We start from the raw sequence: 22,174 nt of genomic DNA on the forward strand, positions 1-22,174 counted from the left end.
GCCTATGTGCACAGGAAGGCTGTATCACCTCAGACACCTGTCGCCGCGCGTAGACCGCCGGGCTAGACACGGAAGTAGCCGCCACGCCGTCAGAGCACGCGGCGGCTATTCCGCAATCCTTCACAGGTCCCCCCCCCCCCCCCCGAGGAGTGGACTCCGGACACTTGCCACCTGGCTTCCCCGGATGTAAGTCATGGAACTCTTTCCTCAATTCCTCGGCGTGCATGCGGCATTCTGGTACCCAAGTTCTATCCTCCACACCATAACCTTTCCAGTGTACCAAATATTGCACAGAATTTTGCACCAGCTGGGAGTCCAGAATCTTCTCAACCTCATACTCGGGTTGATCATCAATTAATACGGGAGGGGGGGGAGTGGAATCCACCTGTACTGCCGGCTTGAGCAATGACACGTAGAATGATCTTACACCACGCATACTGGTAGGAAGATTAACAGTATAAGTCACAGCATTAATTCTTTTGGTGACAGGAAACGGTCCAATAAACCTAGGCCCTAATTTGGGTGACAGTTGTTTCAGTGCCAGATGTCGCGTAGACACCCAGACCAAATCTCCTGGTGAAAAGTCCCATTCAGCAGAGCGTCTCTTGTCAGCCTGCTTTTTCTGAGACTTGAAAGCCTTCCCCAAATTTGTTTTCACCAGCGCCCAAATTTGTTTCAAGGCCACCTGCCAATCCTCTAATGCTGGGAAAGGAGTAGACACCACTGGCAAAGGAGCAAACTTAGGAGACCTTCCTGACACTACCTGAAAAGGAGAAAACCCAGAGGAAGAACTTTTCAGGTTGTTGTGCGCAAACTCCGCGAAAGGTAGAAATTTTACCCAGTCAGTTTGTGCATCAGCCACATAGCATCTGAGAAACTGTTCCATGGATTGGTTGACCCTCTCGGTCTGGCCATTTGTCTGTGGGTGGTAGCCTGATGAAAAGGAAAGATCCATGCCCATAAGATGACAAAATGCCCTCCAGAATTTAGAAACGAATTGGACGCCCCTATCTGACACTACATTCTCCGGAATGCCATGCAGCCGGAAAATGTGCTGGATGAAGAGATTAGCCAGCTCTTGGGCGGAGGGGAGTCCTTTCAGAGGGATAAAATGGGCCATCTTGCTGAATCTGTCCACTACCACCCAGATGACAGTCATGCCCTCAGACCTGGGGAGTTCACCCACAAAATCCATGGACAGATGGGTCCACGGTTCATCTGGAACCGGCAAAGGCTGTAAGGTCCCTACTGGAGCTTGTCGGGAAGGTTTGATCCTAGCACACACAGCACACTCCCTCACAAATTCCTTACAATCTGTGGCCAGAGATGGCCACCATGCACACCTGGCAAGGAGATCCTGTGTCCTGGTGGCCCCGGGATGACCAGCATTCTTATGGGAGTGAAACAGCTGCAAGAGCTGTAAACGAAAGGGCAGGGGCACAAACAACACTCCCTCGGGCTTTCCTTCCAGGACATCCTGCTGATATGGGGCCAGAGTGGCAGCCCAATCCTTCCAGGTCTCTGTGGCTGCCAAAACCACCCTCCGAGGCAGAATAGTCTCGGGTTCCGAGGGCTGTGCTGTCTCAGGCTCAAAACACCTGGACAAGGCATCAGCCTTACTGTTCTTGCTACCAGGAGTGTACGTGATTATAAAGGAGAATCTGGAAAAGAACAGTGACCACCGGGCCTGTCGAGGACTGAGTCTCTTAGCATTCTCTATGTACTCCAAGTTTCTGTGATCCGTGTAAACTGTAATGACATGTTCTGCACCCTCTAACCAATGTCGCCACTCCTCAAAGGCCAACTTGATGGCCAGGAGTTCACGGTTGCCTATATCGTAGTTTCTCCCTGCTGGAGAAAACCTGCGGGAGAAGTAAGTGCAAGGATGAAGCTTACTCTGCAAACCGGAACGCTGAGACAGCACAGCCCCCACCCCCACCTCAGAGGCATCAACCTCTACTATGAACGGGAAGGTGACATCGACATGTCTCAGGATAGGGGCAGAACAGAACAGTTTTTTTAAGGTATCAAAAGCCGTGAGAGCTTCCTCGGGCCAGTGGTGAGTATCAGCCCCTTTCTTAGTGAGACTGGCGAGTGGCGCAACCACTGTAGAGTACCCCTTAATAAATCTCCTGTAGTAATTCGCAAACCCTAGGAATCTCTGGAGGGCCTTCAGACCTACAGGCTGTGGCCAGTCCAGTACCGCAGAGACTTTCCCAGGGTCCATAGAGAGGCCCGAGGTAGATATTACATACACCAAAAACGCCACAGAGGTCACCTCGAAAATGCACTTTTCCAGTTTGGCATATAATTGATTCTGTCTTAGTCTTTCCAGAACATACCTAACATGTCTCCGATGCTCGGCCAGAGTGGCTGAAAAGACTAGTATATAATCAAGATATACTAATGCAAATTTACCCAATATTGGTATGAAAACTTCGTTAATCAGCTCTTGGAAGACGGCCGGGGCGTTGCACAACCCGAAGGGCATCACTAAGTACTCGTAATGCCCATCGGGTGTATTAAAGGCCGTCTTCCACTCGTCACCGTCCCTGATGCGCACTAGGTTGTATGCACCCCTTAAAGGGACACTTAAGTCAAACAAAAAAAATGAGTTTTACTCACCTAGGGCTTCCAATAGCCCCCTGCAGCTGTCCTGTGCCCTCGCTGTCTCCCTCCGATCCTCCTGGCCCCGCCAGCAGCCACTTCCTGTTTCGGTGACAGGAGCTGACAGGCTGGGGACGCGAGTGATTCTTCGCGTTCCCAGACACATTAGCACCCTCTATGCTGCTATATGGTATATGATATATGCTATAGCAGCATAGATGGCGCTATTGTGGCCAGGAACGCGAAAAATCACTCGCGTCCCCAGCCTGTCAGCTCCTGTCACCGAAACAGGAAGTGGCTACCGGTGGGGCCAGGAGGATTGGAGGGAGATGGCGAGGGCACCGGACAGCTGCAGTGGGCTATTGGAAGCCCCAGGTGAGTAAAACTCATTTTTTTTGTTTGACTTAAGTGTCCCTTTAAGTCAAATTTCGAGAAAATTTTAGCATTGGTGATCTGGGAGAATAAATCGTCAATCAGAGGCAACGGGTAACGATTTTTCACAGTGATCTTATTCAGACCCCAATAGTCTATGCAGGGACGGAGGCCTCCATCTTTTTTTTTTTACAAAAAATAACCCAGTACCCGCAGGACAGTACATGCAGAGCTGTTCAGCTTTTCTACGACTCTGCTCAACTCGGGACAATTTTGACCGTCCAATCTGCATGGGTTCAGGAGGGGATGACGTAGGTGGAGAGGAAGCATAGGTAACGTATCTCACACTACTCCTACCCCGACTTTGTCTCTGGTACCGTAGGCGACGGTCCACTCTGATCGCTAAAGAAATGGGTTCATCAATAGTTTTTGGCTCAGGATATCCCAGCATCAGATTAGACACTGCATCTGATAATCCTGTCAAGAAACAATCCAACAATGCAAGTGAGCCCCATCTAGCTGACACCGCCCACTTCCTGAACTCCGCTGCATATGTCTCCACCGAATCTTTGCCTTGTCGCAACATCTTGAGCTTCTGCTCAGCGGTCGTGGCAAAGTCTGGATCGTCGTAAATGATAGCCATTGCTTTAAAAAATTCCTCCACAGAGGTCAGGGCCCCATCCCCTGGTTGAAGGCCATATGCCCAGGTCTGGGAATCCCCAGTCAACGGTGTTTTAATAAAGATAACCCTCTGTGCGGCAGTACCTGAAGTATTAGGTTTCAACTCAAAGTAAGATAACACTCGATTTTTAAAGTTTCGAAAGTCAGATCTTTGACCAGAACATTTCTCGGGCACCGACATGCGCAAGTCAGTAACAAGAGGGGATCGCACTGTATTAACAGTCGTCTGAAGGGCTTGTATAGACCCAGACAAAGCATTGATCTGGGTCTGATGACTATCCAGCACGCTGATGCAATTCTCCACCGAGGTGGTGAGTGCAAGCAGACGACTGTCAAGTGCGTCCATATTGTTTTGGTCTGCCGTTCTGTAACGATCGGTGTCAACACGCAGAGAGAATCTGATTATTGGAGATCTGCAGAATCACCAGTAATGCAGATATACACCAGATTATGGATGATCTGCAGAATCACCAATAATCCAGGTATGTCTAACCTCTGGACACCTGAGATATAAGTGTGTGGAATAACAGTAACTCTTTGAGTGAGAACCCTACACCCTAGTGGCGGGCTAAAGTAGAGCAGATACACAGTGCTAGTCTTGGGGGTGAGGTTTGTAGTTACAGCACCCTGGAACTAGCATACGTAATACTGATACCGTTTCCTAGTCTTGGGTGTGAGGTCCGTAGTCACAACACCCCGGAACTAGTCTATAACATATCATAGCATTGACACAGTTCCCTAGGCTTGGGTGTGAGGTCCGTAGTCACAACACCCTGGAACTAGTCTATAGCATAACATAGCATTGACACAGTTTCCTAGGCTTGGGCGTGAGGTCCGTAGTCAACACCCTGGAACTAGTCTATAGCATAACATAGCATTGACACAGTTTCCTAGGCTTGGGTGTGAGGTCCGTAGTCACAACACCCTGGAACTAGTCTATAGCATAACATAGCATTGACACAGTTTCCTGGGATTGGGTGTGAGGTCCGTAGTCACAACACCCTGGAACTAGTCTATAGCATAACATAGCATTTAGACAGTTTCCTAGGCTTGGGTGTGAGGTCCGTAGTCACAACACCCTGGAACTAGTCCACAACATAACATAACATGACATGCGAGAATATCTAGCTCAGTGTGATTTCCCAGGTCTGTCCTGGTTCTAACACACTGTAGGATCTGACTGAGGTCTGAGTGCTAACACGTTAAGCATTTGCAACGGCAGACAACGTGAGACTGAGGGACGAGTGGTTATATAGTGCGGCGCTAATCAGCGCCGCCCAGTCCCTTCCAGCCAATCCGCATCCATCCTGGGATCAGGATCATTTTTTGTTTGCTGTGGAGTGAAAAAATAAATAAGTGTAGCTTGGCTTTAATATTTTTGGGATGACCATAGAGCAAACTTCTTGAGGGCCACACAGCCAGCCAGCCCCTGAAGACTACTAGCGTCCCGAGGGCCACGTGTGATCAACAAAAAGCTAGAATGTTCTAATGGCAAAATTTGCTAATTTGAAATGTATTGTTTAATAACAAAACCTAAAGCAAAAATGTACATATATTGTTCTTACATTTACATATTTTCTATTTCTCTTTATGTTGCCTTAATTTGTTTGTATTATCTGTCTCCAGCTGAGTGTTATGCCAGGGCAAGTGTGCTTTCCTGGAGGTAGACAAGACCCTGGAGACCAAGATTATGTAGAAACTGCTCTAAGGGAGTCCCGAGAGGAGATTGGACTTTGCCCCAATCAAGTGGAGGTCATTGGCAACTTTGTTCCCTGTATTTCCATGGTTAGTAAATATGACTTGTAGCGTAGTAGCTAAAGTGTAAGCATAGCATAAGGATAGCAGGACATGTAGACATCAACTAGTCATCTAGGCTGGCAAAGATTGAAGCTGAAAATCAAATCGCTAGGGATATCAAATCTAACCCAAATAAGTTTTACAGGTACATCAACTTTAAAAAAAAAAAAAAAAAAAAAAAGATTGACTCTATTGGACTCCTAAAGTATGAGGGTGGGAACTCAATGGTGGATGACCATGGTAAGGCGGCGTTACTAATTTCTTTCTTCACTTCTGTCTTTACAAGAGAAACATCACTGTTGCAAGAAAAGTTTCATACTTCCAATTGTAAAATTAAACGCAGGAAGAAGTGAAGGCAGCGCTGCGTAATATGTTGGCGCTTTATAAATAAAATAAAGAATAAATAAATAAGGCAAGACTAAATAAAAAAAAATAGACAAGACACCTGGCCCGGATGGCTTGCATCCTCGGGTCCTAAGGGAATTAAGTTCTGTTATCGATAAACCCCTTTATCTTATCCTTTGTGACCTTCTTTCAACTGACAGAGTTCCAGTAGATTGGCGTACAGCCCAAGTTTTCCCATTATTTAAGAAGGGCAAAAAATTAGATCTGGGAAATTATGGACCTGTAAGCTTAACATCAGTTGTATGCAAACTATTTGAGGGGTTACTAAGAGATGCTATACAAGACTTCCTAGTAGAAAATAACCTTACATCTCAGTGTCAGTATGGGTTTACTAAAGACAGGACCTGTTTGACTAACATGCTCAGCTTTTATGAGGTAGTGAACGCTAATGTGGATATTGGGATTGCTGTAGATGTGATATACAGTACTTGGACTTTGCAAAGGCCTTTGACACGGTTCCCCACAAAAGTCTGGTGCAAAAGTTGCAATGGAAAAAAAACAGAGTTGTGGTCAATGGATCATATTCAAAATGGGTGACTGTTAGCAGTGGGGTCCCACAGGGGTCAGTATTGGGTCCAGTGCTCTTCAATTTATTTATTAGTGATCTAGTAGATGCAGTAGAAAGCAATGTTTCTATTTTTGCAGATGATACAAAATTGTGCAGAATCATCGACTCTTAGGAAGATAGTGACATATTGCAACAAGGTCGAGATAGGATGGCTATATGGGGACATAAATGGCAGATGAAAGTCAATGTCGAAAAATGTAAAGTCATGCATTTTGGTCGTACCAATAGTCTAGCACCATACAAAATAAACGAGATACAGATGGGGACATAAAATTTAGGAGTACTCCTAAGTTTTAGGACTTAGGAGTACTCATCGACAACAAGTTGAATAATCATATTCAATGCCATGCCGCTGCAGCTAATAAAATTTTGGGATGCATTAAAAGGGAAATAAAAACTCGAGATGCTAGCATAATATTGCCCCTGTTTAACTCTCTAGTAAGGCCACACCTGGAATATGGAATTCAGTTCTGGGCGCCACATTACAGGAAAGATATTGCAGTTTTAGATCAAGTGTAGAGACGAGCAACAAAACTGATTCGAGGGATGGAAGGTCTCACCTACCAAGAAAGGTTAGATAAACTGGGTTTATTTAGTCTAGAGAAAAGACGCCTTAGGGCCCTTTTCCACTAGAGCGATTGTGATTGCTGAATCGCAAAATCGCAAATCGCTAGTGATTTTTAAATCGCTAGAGTTGTTACTTTATCATAGAAATCACAAGAAGTATTTTCCACTACAGTGATTCGATTTGGAAATCGCTAATCGCAAATCGCAATCGCTTGCTGGAGCGATGTTTACAATGATAATGCAATGCAAATAAAAATCACAAATCGCAATCGCATAACAGAATTAATGAAAAATCGCAATCGCAATCGCTGGCGTTTGTGATTTGTGATTGCGATTGCTAGTGGAAAAGGGCCCTTAGAGGGGATATAATTAACATGTATAAATACATCAGAGGGCAATATAAAAGCTTGGCGAATGAGCTTTTTGTCCCTAGGCTTTCACAAAGGACTAGAGGACATGATCTGCTCATGAAGGAAAAACGTTTTAGCCTTCTATTTAGGAAAGGGTTCTTTACAGTAAGAGTGATTAAGATGTGTTGAATGCATTGCCACAGGAAGTAGTTATGGCAAATACGATATCTGCATTTAAATGGGGCTTAGATGCATTCCTGGCATTGAAAGACATCCATGGCTATAATTACTAGGTAATGCCCTGTGATGTTGATCCAGGGTTTTTATCTGATTGCCATCTGGAGTCGGGAAGGATTTTTCCCCTTTTGGGGCTAATTGGACCATGCCTTGTAAGGGTTTTTCGCCTTCCTCTGGATCAACAGGGATATGTGAAGGAGCAGGCTGATGTTTTACTTTTTTTTTTTCTTTCTGGTTGAATTCGAAGGACGCATGTCTTTTTTCATCCCAATGCTTCTAAAAATGTTTAAGCTCAGAGTCTGCCTTTCTAGCTTCTTTTCCATCTGGGAGACAGACCAGGGAACCCAATCACAGTTTAAACTTAAACTTGATAACAAGACCAGCAGTGGCTGGATAGTGTAATGGTTAAGGGCTCTGCCTCTGACACAGGAGACCAGGGTTCGAATCTCGGCTCTGCCTGTTCAGTAAGCCAGCACCTATTCAGTAGGAGACCTTGGGCAAGTTTCCCTAACACTGCTACTGCCTATAGAGTGTGCCCTAGTGGCTGCAGCTCTGGCGCTTTGAGTCCGCCAGGAGAAAAGCGCAATATAAATGTGTCTGTGTTTGATTATTGGACCTTGTAAAGTGTAGGTATACTTGTATATGAGTGTGGGGGCACTGAGGATGTGTACTTGCTGGCCCTTGTGAGATGCATAGCTATGTGCACACTGCAGGACTGATTTACAAAATGTATCTCACAAATTGCATCCCTTTATTTGTGTTAGCTACTTGTGTTATCTCCTGAATTACCTTCCTGATCTGATGACTGGAGGTACCTAGAGGTAATAACATTGGGGATAACTGGTTAAAAAGAGAGGTTGGGAAAGAGGAGGAGTTCTGCTCTTCTTCTACATAGCCTCTCTATGTCATGGAGCACATGGCTGTATAGCTCAATATGGCAGTCCTTACACTGTCTGGCTTCGATATCTAGCATTTATGATGAAGGAAGGGTCCTCGGAACCCCTTTTATCTGGCCATATGGCAACCTAAGGAGTATAAATACAGTAAAAAAAACAAACAAAAAAAAACTGACAATGGGTATAAAGTGAGCAAACTGGAGCAAGAGAGATATGGATGGTGCCAAATGTACTTCCTTTTAAGCAATATCAGTTGCCTGGCTATCCTGCTGAGCCTTTGCCACTAATACTTTTAGCCATAGACACTGAACAAGCATGCAGCAGATCAGGTGTTTTTGACATTATTGTCAGAATTGACAAGATTAGCTGCATGTTTCTTTCCGGTGTTATTCAGACACTACTGCAGTCAAATAGATCAGCAGGGCTGCCATGCAACTGGTATTGTTTAAAAGGAAATAAATATGGCAGCCTCCATATTCTTCTCACTTCAGTTGTCCTTTAACCACCTTAGCGGTATGGACGAGCTCAGCTCGTCCATTACCGCCAGAGGGTGCCGCTCAGGCCCTGCTGGGCCGATTTTGATAAAATAAAAAGCAGCACACGGAGCCGGCACTTTGCCAGCCGCGTGTGCTGCCTGATCGCCGCGGCTCTGCGGCGATCCGCCACGAGCAGCGGCGAAAGAGGGTCCCCCCAGCCGCCCGAGCCCTGCGCAGCTGGAACAAATAGTTCCGGCCAGCGCTAAGGGCTGGATCGGAGGTGGCTGACGTCAGGACGTCGGCTGACGTCCATGACGTCACTCCGCTCGTCGCCATGGCGACGAGGAAAGCCAAACAAGGAAGGCTGCTCATTGCAGCCTTCCTTGTTACTTATGCTTGCCAGAGACGATCAGAAGAACGCCTCCGGAGCGCCCTCTAATGGGCTTTCATGCAGCCAACTTTCAGTTGGCTGCATGAAATAGTTTTTTTTTATTAAAAAAAAACCCTCCTGCAGCCGCCCTGGCGATCTCAATAGAACGCCAGGGTGGTTAAAGTAGACCTGAACTCAGAACTTAATCGCTGCTCTAAAAGATAAGCAACAGCATAATAACCTTTAAAGAAAAACATTTCTTTGTTACAGCCGATACAAATCCTGCAATAAATCTGCAGTGTGTATACTTCCTGCTTTCATGGAAGCAGACATATTGTGAACATCCTGTGTTTATCAATTAGCTGCTCTGTCATGACAGAAAAATTCCTGAGCCGACACAGCTGGGAGATAAAATTATAGCTTGTATTTAGTCACAGATGACAGGGAATTAGACAGGCTAAACCAGGGGCCCACAGCCCGAATCTGGCCAGCCAGGCTATTTCATCTGGCTCACCAATGCAGGGCCGGATTCAATGTGTTGCATCGTCCAACAGACACCGCACCATTTCCCCAGCCACAGCTGTAATCCAGGCTGCGAGAGACTGTGAGTAGCCTAAGTTGGATTGCCAAAGGCAAACCAATTGTCCAAATAATATAAATAATAATACAAACAATTCAATTACAACAGTATAACAAATTAATGATTAAACAAAATGTACACAGTGACCAAAAGCAATATGGTAAGGTGTACAACACTACCATCTAGTGGTGAGAAAATGGAATGACATACATAAACAGATTTATAGGATTTATAATATGAGAGCAAAAGTTTGCTTTCTTAAAACAGAAAGAATTTGCGATAATTCAGGGAGTTAGCGCTGAGATGTCTCCCAGTGCATCACTGCTGAATGTATGCAAATTAACCATTAACACACCTGCAGATCTGCTGGAATGCAATTATGTGTCAGCTGTTAATTGTACAGAGCCACAATAATCCAACATGCATACAGACTGTTTCAGACTGGTTGGTCTTCATCAGTGCATGGCATGGATTAATGTGGCTCTATGAAGTAAGACTTGAAACACCCAGAGATTTATAACATGTCAAAATCAGAATAATTTATTTTGCCAAGTACAACGCAAGTTGCACCCGGAATTATTTTTGGCACATATCGGGTCGGTGATGGTACAGTAGCAGCAAAATAGTAGAAGTTTACAGGGTAGTCACAGCAATAGCAGAGATATACAAAGCGGTTGTCATATACATTGCATGTTACGAATGACATACTACATATTACTCTAGTACAGTGGAGGAAGACCAGCGGGGTCCATGTGAGTGCTATGTCAAGCGGAGATGCCACACTCTGTGCGGCTCTCAACTACTCTGCAGCAATTACAGACACCCCACCGCATGTCTTTGAAATAGGAGAAAGAGAGAAAAAGAAGGAGCAATAGAGAGACAGAGAGTCCGAAGGTCAAAATGAAAGCCAGCCAAGCAAAATCCATGTGCAATAATAGGGGATTAGGCATTAACTAATGAAAGGACACAGTAGCTTGATGGTGCTGCAGCTTGAAAATCACTATTTTGTTAGAGCTGCATGACAAATGGTGGAGGGTCAGCTCAATCATATATGGCAAGAACATCCCTGCATTACATGGCCATATATAAACATAGGCCTCACAGTGTTGCTCACCAATACTGGGACACGTTTACCAGTTCCATGTAGTATGAGAGATTACCCACAATCTGTTCATGGTATTGACATTTTCTTGGGCAATCAAAATTGGATGTGTATATGCACCTTTAGAAGACTAAAGCTCGATACACACATCCAGTTGTGAATGGCCAACTGCTGACCAGTTTAACCACCTCAATATGACATGAGGGCCAACAGATTTTGAATAGTATGAACAGATTGTGTAGGTAAGCTCTCGTATGACATGGAAGTGGTAAAATTGGACAATCAAAATTGTATGTGTGTACCAGGCTTTAAACATGTATGGGGGATTTGCTAATAACTGTATAAGTCTAAGTCATCGCCATTGATCGTAATTACCGAAAAAAGAAAATTTGCTCCGAAATAACCGGCAGTACCTCATAATCTCTCCTTAATTATCTCGCCATGCTTACTTTTCACCTCAGCTATAAGATGAGATAATTGGGCAGCACAGTGGCGTAGTGGTTAGCACTCTCGCCTTGCAGCGCTGGGTCCCTGGTTTGAATTCCAGCCAAGTATTCCAGCCAGGTCAACATCTGCAAGGAGTTTGTATGTTATCCCCGTGTCTGCGTGGGTTTCTCACAGTGTGGGTCCTCCCACATCCCAAAAACATACAGATAAGTGAATTGGCTTCCCCTAATTTGGCCCTAGACTATGATACATACACTACACAATATAGACATATGACTATGGTAGGGATTAGATTGTGAGCCCCTCTGAGGGACAGTTAGTGACTAGACGAGGCATGGGCAAACTTGGCCCTCCAGCTGTTGAGGAACTACAAGTCCCACAATGCATTGCAGGAGTCTGACAGCCACAGACATGACTCATAAAGGCAAATGCATTGTGGGATTTATAGTTCCTTAACAGCTGGAGTGCCAAGTTTGCCCATACCTGGACTAGACTATATGTATATACTTTGTAAGCGCTGCGGGAGATGTTGGGGCTATATAAATATTAAATAATAATAACTCAGTAAGCAGATAAATAGCTCCTATCCAATTGACTTTTCTGATGATGAAAAATGATCTATTGGGAGTAGGGCCATATTTGTACATTTTTCTGCCCTAGGCCAGCTGTTAATACCCCCCCTTTCGGCAGTGTCACGGCACCTTTGTCTTACCTGGACCAACTCGATGTGTAGATTTAGGGCTGTTCCTGGCCTATCTGATGTCCCTGGCAAGTCAGCCTTTATCAACCCCACACACTATTCCAGGAGATTGTAATATTTTCTGTAAAGATTAAGTATAGAAGGCAGATTATGTTAAGGATAAGCACTTCTGAGCTAGGAGTAGACTTCGTTCACAATAGGCATTAGGCAGCCGCAGCAATGCTTTCCCTATGGGAAAGTTCACATTGCTACGTTCCGTTCCCTGCGTTCCGCTCATTGGAGCGGACATTCCCGACATGTTGGGACCTTGCGTTCCCGCTACGCTAACAGAGCGGAATGCCTAATGTGAACCCGGCCTTAAAGTTAGGTATAAGCATTCATGAGGCAAGCTAAGGGAGGGTAGAGCAAGGCACTTGGACAAGTTAGTAATTCTGGTATATATGAATGCACACCATATCCGCGCAAAAGGGGGTGTAAAAATCAAAAACAAAGTCCCATAAAGCTTGCCAAGTTAAAAGTCCTCAGAAAGACTCCATAAAAACGCCACATTAAAACTTCAGCGCTAAAAGGTCCTTCAAATATTCATTCCTCCACCAACACCCTTCAAAGTGCAGGCTTACCAGCTCTCAAAAAGACCCAAGTTATAAGGTCTGAAGCGTGTATACATATGCCACCACGATCACTGGTTCCAAATCCACTCTTCTATACCGACATGTCCAGCCTCTTTTCTCAGCATACAGACATTCCCAGCATTTATATAATAAATGAATGAAAGATCTAAGTGTACTCCGTTAAAAGTTCACCAGATTTATTCAATACAAAAGCATGTACAGGATACTCACTTCTGGGCCCTTTTGACAGGGACCCACAGCAGTAAAACACGTAGAATGGTAAGTGGGGTGCCGCTCTCCCATCCACCAATCGTCCGCCCGACCAGGTTTCGCAATAGCGTCATCAGGGGCTTGCAGAACCTAAAGGTAGAGTAACCGGCACTTAAATAGAAAAGCCGCGGCATTACCATCACGTCATCGGCCATAGCGTAAGTGTGCGACGTCACTTCCGGACTTCCGCCGCTGAAATTTTAATGTGAAGTTAGTAATTCTAACCAAATGCTGTATAAATACATAATAATAATAATAATAATAATAATATGGTAGGACATTACACTATAGGTGGCCACTAATGAAACAATTTGCTGAAATGATCGCTTGGGACCACTAATGGACAAAAAAGTCTCCTATCCAATTCTATCAGATTGATGGGATTGAACCGAAAATCGGATTGATTTCATTAATCTGCTCGGATTGGTTAAGAGATTTTTGTCCTTTAGTGGTCCCAAACGATGGTAGCGGAAATTGCATTTGCAATTAATGTACGTGGCAGCGGCCGCACTAGTGAAGTACTGCGTTAACGCTATGTCACTATCATGCGGCATTTAGAAGGATCGGCCATAATTAAAGAGTGCACAATACGCTGCCAGGACTGCACAGAGCGCGCAGGCATGCTAAAAAAAACAAATTTGGATAAAATCTGAATAGGATTATTTGGATTTCATCCTGCTAATTACATCACCTGTGCTGGTGGGCGAGGCGGGGTTAATCTTACCCATCGGACGTCTTCTTTGATCCGTCCCTCGGCGCCTCCCACGATGCGTTCCAAGTGCATCACGTGACTACAAACACTTCCTGCAACCCGTAAGGAGGAAGTGTTTGTAATCATGTGACCTCGGTTTGGAACGCGTCGTGGGAGACACCGAGGGACGAATCAAAGAAGACATCTGATGGGTAAGATTAACCCCGCCTCGCCCACCAGCACAGGTGATTTAATTAGCAGGATGAAATTCGAATAAATCGATTCAGATTTCATCCGAATTCGTTCTTTTGAGCATGCCTGCACGCTACGCGCAGTCCTGGCAGCGTATTGTGCACTCTTTAGCTATGGCCGATCCTTCTAAATGCTGCATAATAGTGACATAGAGTGAACGCGGTACTTCACTAGTGCGGCCGCTGCTACGTTCATTAATTGCAATGCAATTTCGGCTCCCATCCACAGAAACCCACCCTGTCATTTGCCGATCATCATCCCTGTATCGCACCGCTCATGTCCGTCACGGACTGTATTAAACCGCTCATGTGACAGTCAGTACCGCACAGCGCATGGGATAAACTGCCTTTTAACTGTACGAGCTGAACTGTATTGTATTGTGCCCCTACTCTCCCATCTGACTGCCGCACCCGCGGATATGCTGCCGCACCCACAGCAGCATACTAGGCGACCCGGGGAAATGCCAGGCTCCTCCACCCCCAGTAGGCACCCCACTCCCGCCGTCGGCCACGCCCCCGCCCCCCACACCACTACACGCGCCACATACTCCAGGGAGCAACTCCTGCGGTGGGAGCATTGCGGCCCACCACTCCCTGAGTCCAATCTCCTGCCGGACCAGGTCCAGAACTACATACAGCAAGTCCTGGACTTCGCCCCTCGGCCCGGTGCAGGCTGGCGGCGAAGGGGCTGTCGAGCTGGGGCCCGTGTCAGACTCAAGAAGAGGGGCCTGAGGTCAGCCATCCCCTCGGTACTCCTGGCAAATGTCCGCTCCCTCCCTAACAAACTGGACGAACTGCGTCTCCTCTGCGGCAGGTGGGAGCTCGGGAGAAACACCCCAGTACTCTGCCTCACGGAGACCTGGCTACATGAGAACATCCCGGAGAATGCCCTACACCTTCCAGGCTTCAGCCTCATACGGGGAGACCGTGACCCTTCCCTCTCTGGGAAGAAATAAAGGAGGTGGCATCTGCTTCTACGTTAGCTCTTCATGGTGCCCCACCCCACCAGTACTCGACAGGATGTGCTCCCCAGACCTAGAACTTCTACTCGTCAACTGCAGACCGGCATATTCACCACGGGAGTTCTCCTCCTATGTCCTTGTCGGAGTGTATATTCCCCCTGATGCGGACGCCAAATCTGCCCTGAATACCCTCAGCGACACCATCTCGCAGTGGGAAATATCCCTCCCTGACTCACTGTTCATAGTCATGGGTGACTTCAACAGGGCAACCCTTCGACAAGAGCTGCCACGCTACCATCAGCATGTTGCGTGCCCTACCAGAGGCCTGAACACCCTCGATCATTGCTACACGCCACTGAAGAATGCCTACAAGGCTATCCCTGGGGCGGCACTTGGCTCCTCCGACCACTGCCTTGTTCATCTCATACCAACCTACAGGAGGATCCTGGAATCGGCAAAACCGGCCGTGAAGTCCTCCAAGGTATGGTCCAGCAAGGCCAAGCTCCACCTTCAAGCCTGCTTTGATTGCACGGACTGGGAGTCCCTGGCAGCTCCAGACCTGGACGAGTGGGCAGACAACGTCACCTCATACATCAGCTTCTGCGAGGCCTCCTGCGTCCCAACCAAATCCTTCAAGGTCTACCCGAATAACAAACCGTGGTTCTCCAACAAGCTACGGCTACTGCGGAAACGTAAGGAGGCGGCTCACAAGGCGGGAAACCAGGAGGAATTCAGGATGGCGAGGAACGCTCTGAAGCGAGAGCTGAGAGCCGCAAAAAAGGAGTTTGCTCAGAGGATGGAGCAGAACCTGCGCTCGAACAACTCACGAGCTGTATGGCAAGGGCTCAAGGCTGCCACCAACTACAAGCCTCCCCCTCAACACGCTACACCCAGCCCAGAATTAGCGGAGGAACTTAGCAGGTTCTACCACAGGTTTGAAAGGCAGGCTGAGCCTGGGGGGAACCCTCCACCCCCTCTCCCCCCAGCCCCCGCGCACAGTGACCCAAGCGTGGACTCACTCTCTCTGGAAGTGAGGGAGGCAGACGTACGGCACCTCCTGTCCACACTAAATGCCAGGAAAGCCTCAGGACCCGACGGCGTGTCCCCAGCCTGCCTCAAATCCTGTTCGGAGCAACTTGCCCCCATCCTCTCCGCCATCTTCAGCAGGTCACTGACAGAGGGCAGAGTCCCTGCGTGCTTCAAGAGGTCCACCATCATTCCTGTTCCCAAGAAACAAGGCATCTCCGACCTCAACAACTACAGGCCTGTGGCCCTGACGTCCGTCATCATGAAGTCCCTAGAGAGAGTGGTCTTATCCACCCTCAAGCTATCCACCCTGCCCCTACTTGACCCACTCCAGTTTGCCTACAGGGCAAACAGGTCCACTGATGACGCTCTAAACATCTGTCTGGAATACATCCACAACCATCTAGACAGGAAGGATGCGTATGCCAGAGTACTGCTATTAGACTTCAGCTCGGCATTTAACACTATATGCCCACGCACCCTCCAGAATGTTCTGTCCACGCTTGGGGTCCACTCTGCCCTACGTCTATGGATCGTTGACTTTCTCTCCAACAGATCCCAAGTTGTCAGGCTGGGAGACATCTACTCGCGAGAAGTGACAACCAACACAGAGGCACCCCAGGGCTGCGTCCTGTCCCCGCTGCTCTTCTCCCTTTACACAAACGATTGCAGATCCACGGTAGACTCTGTCAAAGTCATAAAATTTGCGGACGACACCACCATCGTCGGCCTCGTCACCAAAGACAACATCCAGGATTACCAGAAGCAGGTGGAAAGGCTATGCCACTGGTGCAAGGAGAACAGCCTAGTGCTCAACACGGCCAAAACCGTCGAACTTATAATTGACTTTAGGAAGTCGGCTCCTTCCCCACCTCCCATCTACATCGATGGCACCGAGGTGGCCAGAGTGCCCTGCGCTCGCCTGCTGGGCACCACCATCTCCAGTGATCTCAGTTGGAGAGTCAACATCACGTCAACCCAACGGAAAGCCCAGCAGAGACTCTTCTTCCTCCGCCAACTGCGGAAGTTCGGCATGGCGCAGGAGATCCTAACATGCTTTTACACTGCCACCATTGAATCTATCCTCTGCTCCGCCATCTTGGTCTGGTATGCGGGAGCCACCGTCAGTGACAGGCACAAATTACAGAGGATCATTAGGTCGGCGGAGAGGACCATTGGGAGACCTCTGCCCCCACTTGACCACCTGTATAACACAAGACTGCGAGCCAGGGCACTGAGGATTGCAAGTGACTTCTCTCACCCAGGGCACTGTTTTTTCTCCCCTCTTCCACTGGGTCGGAGACTCCGGGCCATCCCCACCAAGACCACCAGACACAAGAACTCTTTCTTCCCGATGGCCGTTAGCCTCTTGAACTCCCTTAAAATTCTACCACCTCTATCAGCGCCCTACCACCTGCATAGGAGCGCCCTACCACCTGCATTAGAGGGGTGAACTTCAGCAGTGTACTTTTTGAAAAAGGAATACTGAGCTATATGTATATCTATATCTAATGCTGATTGTATATTGTGTATGTCTATATTTGAGGATGATGTATTACTGTCATTCTAACGTTTTTTCCTGCCTTTCCTTCTATGTACCGCTCCATTGTGCCAAACCCAATTCCGGGCATGACCCAGTCATGCTTGGCGAAATAAAATGATTCTGATTCTGATTCTGATTCCTCTACCCCCTCCATAGCACCAGAATGCTTTGCCTGAAGGCTAGCAATGTGTCTGTACAGCATTGGTCCTCATATTGTTTCCCAAGGAATAGTTTCCCCATCCCCCATTTGAAAGAACTTTAGGTGAAAAATTTGGATACTTTCCCCATCCATCTCCATCTCAGCACTGGGACCCCCGAACTTCCATGGAGCCCACCTGTGCAGGCCTGTGCAGTAGCATGGAGCTGCCACTTGGGCTCGGCGGAAATTCAGCTCCATGCTAGTGCACAGCAAGCGCTATCGACACCACCTTTGTCGATCAGTTAGTGGGGGTCTCAGCGTCAGAACAGCGAGGAGGAGGCGCCAGGAAATTTAGGTGCCATCTTCGGAAAGTAGACTATCGGTAAATTTACCAATATTCTACATTGTTAAAGTGACACTGAAGCGAAAAAAAATGATGATATAATGCATTGGTTGTGTAGTACAGATAATTAATAGAACATTAGTAGCAAAGAAAATAGTCTAAAATTTTTATTTTCAGTTAGGACTCGTCCACACTGCAGGCGTTTTCGGGCTTTTTTCACCAGCGTGCGATCTTTAAAATCGCCCCTCAAACACTTGTGTAATGAATGTCTATGAGAAGGTTCATATCAGCACGCGTCGTGCGCTGTCCATTCGGTAAAGCGGTGCGTGGACCATTTTTGAGGCGATTCCGCCTCAATGGAAGGTATAGGAGAAACGCAAAACGCTCACAAAATAGATTGTGCAGCGATTGTATTCGCGTTTGTAAGTATCAATACCTTGTATTAACCGCTCGGCAAAACCACTTAGAAAAGCAGTTTAAAAAAAAAAAAACAACGTGCACAGGTAATCGCCAGGAATCAGAAAAAAAAACGCCACAAAACCCGCCCAACGCGGACGGCCATGCGAACGGAGCGCAATGTGAACAAGGCTTTATACAGTTTTTTTTTATATGACATTGCATCATTCTCTAATATTTGCAGTTTACACACTACACCCAGCATTCGAAATTATTTCACAGGGCAGGCTATTGACCTTTTGAACAGAAAAAAAAAAAAAATACAGTGACAGACAGTTAATAAGCTTCGGAAGACAGAGCTCTCTGCGACTTTGAAAGTTGGAGAGCTCAGTGAAGCTCTTTTGCATAGGTAACTAAAGGAGTTTAACTCTTCCTGTACTGGAAACAATATCAGACTTATCTATGTTGTTTTATTTCTTAGCTGTACTACACATACAAATCATTATATCATAAGTTTATTTTCACTTCAGGTTCCCTTTAAATTGGCAATTAGGATGGCAGAATATTTGTAAATAATACAGATATTTTACTACAACTAAACCTAACCCTATTGTCACATTGAATACTCCCTCTACTGATGCCTAACCTTAACCACCCCCCTGCCAAAGCTTAACTCTAAATTTCCCCTTCTCCCGCCATGCCTAACCTTAAAACCCTCCCCACAAACCCCTGCGCTGCCTCATAGGCGCCCATTGAAAATATTGGTATAAATTATATGACATTTGGGCATACTTACACTGATATACTCAATAAACGTCTATGAGGCGCCACTTTTGCCGCTAACGGTGCACACATTTCCTGCCTCCAACGGGGGAGGCCTCTGGAGGAGCTAAAGGTTTCTCTCTCCTGAGGTAAGTTCTCAAATTGGGACCTTTTATTTAAAACAGGATAAAAGGGAGCAGAAGCCCTTTCAGAATAAACAGCACCGCTATAGGCGCCGATTATAAAAGCCGCAGTTAGCAGCAAAGAGAGGAAATTTGTGTGCACGGCGGCAGCTATAGGGACCTCCAGGCATTGGAAGGTACCTTCTTTGCCGCAAATCGTGGGTATTATAAGATAATATGCGGTAAAAAGATTGATTTTGCCACCAAATTAGCGTAAATGATTAAAAGTAGGTAAATTTCAGCTCCAGGAGGCACCCGATTATCACACCCGCTATTCAATGTCGCTGTTTGCATTTCCACAAGCCCCGGCGCACGGGATTCTGTCGGGTGCCGATATTTAAAATGATCGCCGGTATTTACCTACTTTTGCCGCATGTAGCGGCTTTGCGGTAGAGGGGGCTGTAAAGGTTTAGGGGGGCGTCTAGGGTTAGGCACACCAGAGGGGGGTTAGGGATAGGCCTCGCCAGGTTAGGCACCACCAGGGGGGAAGGGTCTTAGGATTAGGCATCGGTAGAGGGAGGGTTAGGCATATGAGTAGGGTTAGGTTTCACCATAGTAAAACATCAGTAAATCAATTTCAGTTGTAAAATATCACTAATTTTAGCGATATACTACAAGCGGCAAACCAGGCGCCTTTCTTATCATGTATGCCCTTTTTTCCCTTAGGTTTATTTTAAGTCTGAGAGCTTCTTTAATGAAAGTGAAATGAAAGTGTAAATTTGTTCTAACAGGTGCACTCTAATGTTTCTCTTTCAGCCTCCTGCTGTGTATGTCGTGACTCCGGTAGTTGGAATTGTAGAAGACACCTTCCAGCCGACCTCTAATCCTAAAGAAGTCACAGATGTCCTCTGTATACCCTTGGAGTTCTTCCTCAGCAGAGATCACTGCACTGTACGGGAATTACACGTTAAACCTATTGGATCATATTTAGATTACCTATATGTTTACCAAGACAAGGAAACCGAAAAAACTTTTCATATCTGGGGATTAACAGCCCATTCTGCCTTACTGATGTCTATAATGCTCCTAGAAAAGTCTCCAGAGTTTGCTCCGGAGTTTGATCTAGACAGCAGGATTCAGGCATGTGAAAAACATATATTGGCATGCGTTCAGAGTAAACTGTAATCTGCCAACATAGTACTGGATTTCTAAATAAACAGGGAGTTATTTACACACCATATTTTCTGCTGTATAAGGCGCACCTTTTCTCCCCCCAAAAATGGGGAGCAAAAGTCCCTGCACCTTATACGGCGAATGTAGTGAATCCCCGACTTACATACGCCCGCCAATACAAACAGCTGATGCACCGCCACATCAGGGATTGCCTGCATGTGTGTTTGCAGAGTGTATATATATATATATATATATATATATATATATATATATATATATATATATATATATATATATATACACACATACATACATATACACATACACATACACATATATATATATATATATATATATATATATATATATATACACACATATATATATATATATTTGTTTTTCCCTGGTTTTTGCCCTCTAAACCTAGCTGTGTCTTATATGCAGCGGCAAATACGGTGCATCCTGGTTGTGTTCTATAAATGTGCATGTAATTGGTGAATGTAATCATTGCCAGCTAGACTCTCTCTGCCTCATGACAGGTAAAAAAGGGCCTCATGCAGCCGAGGACATTTGGGCGCCGCCACAGGCAGTAATGTGAATAACGGCGCTCAGTGACTAATTTGGGCGTCAGCAAAAGATGGAGCCCAAATTACGATAAAAACAGTGCAATTTGGCCGGCAGCAATAGTTGGAAGCCGAATTGTACCTTACCCCCACTGTATGGCACCTTGAGAGGGAGCATAGTGATAAACGCTGCCAAGAAATTTGCCACAGTAGGGTGAGCCATTTGTCGGCTTCACCCTGTACCCAAATTTTCCGGAGCCCTTTTTGCTTGTGTGCCTCTGCCTGGTCTCTTCACTATGGTTTACCCCTTCCCCTGACATGACTCAGCCATTGCCACAGCGACGTGTCTATTCACCTTATCCTGGTTAGCAATTAATGTAACTTGCCGATTAGCAGAGATAAGCAAAGCAGTATAAACGTTAATGCCCTCTGCATGTAAAAGTAGACATTTTTACAGAGAGAAAGTTTTTTAATGTTTTTTTATGTACTTAAGAGCATGGAGCTTAACCCCACTCTAAAGACTACCCAAGGAGGTGCAGGGGGCAGATGGGACACGCCCTGGTCCATGACATTCCTCTTCCCCCCCCCCCCAAAAAAAAACTAAGTTGCAACAAGGAGAGCAGAACGGACATATTGTGCATGCACAGCGCAGTATGTCTGGGTTTGGAGTCACTGAAATCGCCCAGCACAATGTGACAGACCAGAGAAGAGCGGCCCCTACTCAGTGCAACTTCAGTTTATACCAGATGCTTTCACATCTGGTATTCTTTGAAGGACAACTGAAGTGAAAGGGATATGGAGGCTGCCATATTTATTTCCTTTTAAGCAAAACCAGTTGCCTTGCTGTTCCCCTGCCTCTACTACTTTTAGCCATATACCAGTACCTGGAGAAAGCATGCAGCACAACAGGTGTTTCTGGCATTATTGTCAGATCTGACCAGATTAGCTGCATGCTTGTTTCTGGAGTGAATCAGACACTAATGCAGCCAAATAGATCAGCAGTTCTGCCAGGTGTGTCGCTAGGGGGTTTTATCCGGAGCACCGCCCTCAAACCTATTGCCATGGTGCCCTGGATACAATATGATCGGATGACCTGTGAGCCTCCCTCCCCCCCAGTGTGCCGGCTCCCCGCTCTTGCCATGATCAGACCTCAGATCACAGCAACTG

At 46.3% G+C, this 22,174-nt stretch overlaps 1 protein-coding gene across 2 annotated transcripts in view; it reads left to right on the plus strand.

Moving 5' to 3' along the window:
* LOC137539242 (peroxisomal coenzyme A diphosphatase NUDT7-like) overlaps positions 1-22,174 on the plus strand; it is a 95,386-nt gene that overhangs the window by 68,091 nt on the left and 5,121 nt on the right. For both annotated transcript variants that reach the window (XM_068261787.1, XM_068261786.1), the window contains exons 3-4: positions 5,287-5,445; positions 20,088-20,222. In XM_068261787.1, coding sequence (XP_068117888.1) covers positions 5,287-5,445; positions 20,088-20,222 — 294 coding nt within the window. The remainder of the gene's footprint in view (positions 1-5,286; positions 5,446-20,087; positions 20,223-22,174) is intronic.

The sequence above is a fragment of the Hyperolius riggenbachi genome, chromosome 11 (genome assembly GCF_040937935.1).
Source record: "Hyperolius riggenbachi isolate aHypRig1 chromosome 11, aHypRig1.pri, whole genome shotgun sequence".
In the NCBI taxonomy this organism is placed as follows: Eukaryota; Metazoa; Chordata; class Amphibia; order Anura; family Hyperoliidae; genus Hyperolius; species Hyperolius riggenbachi.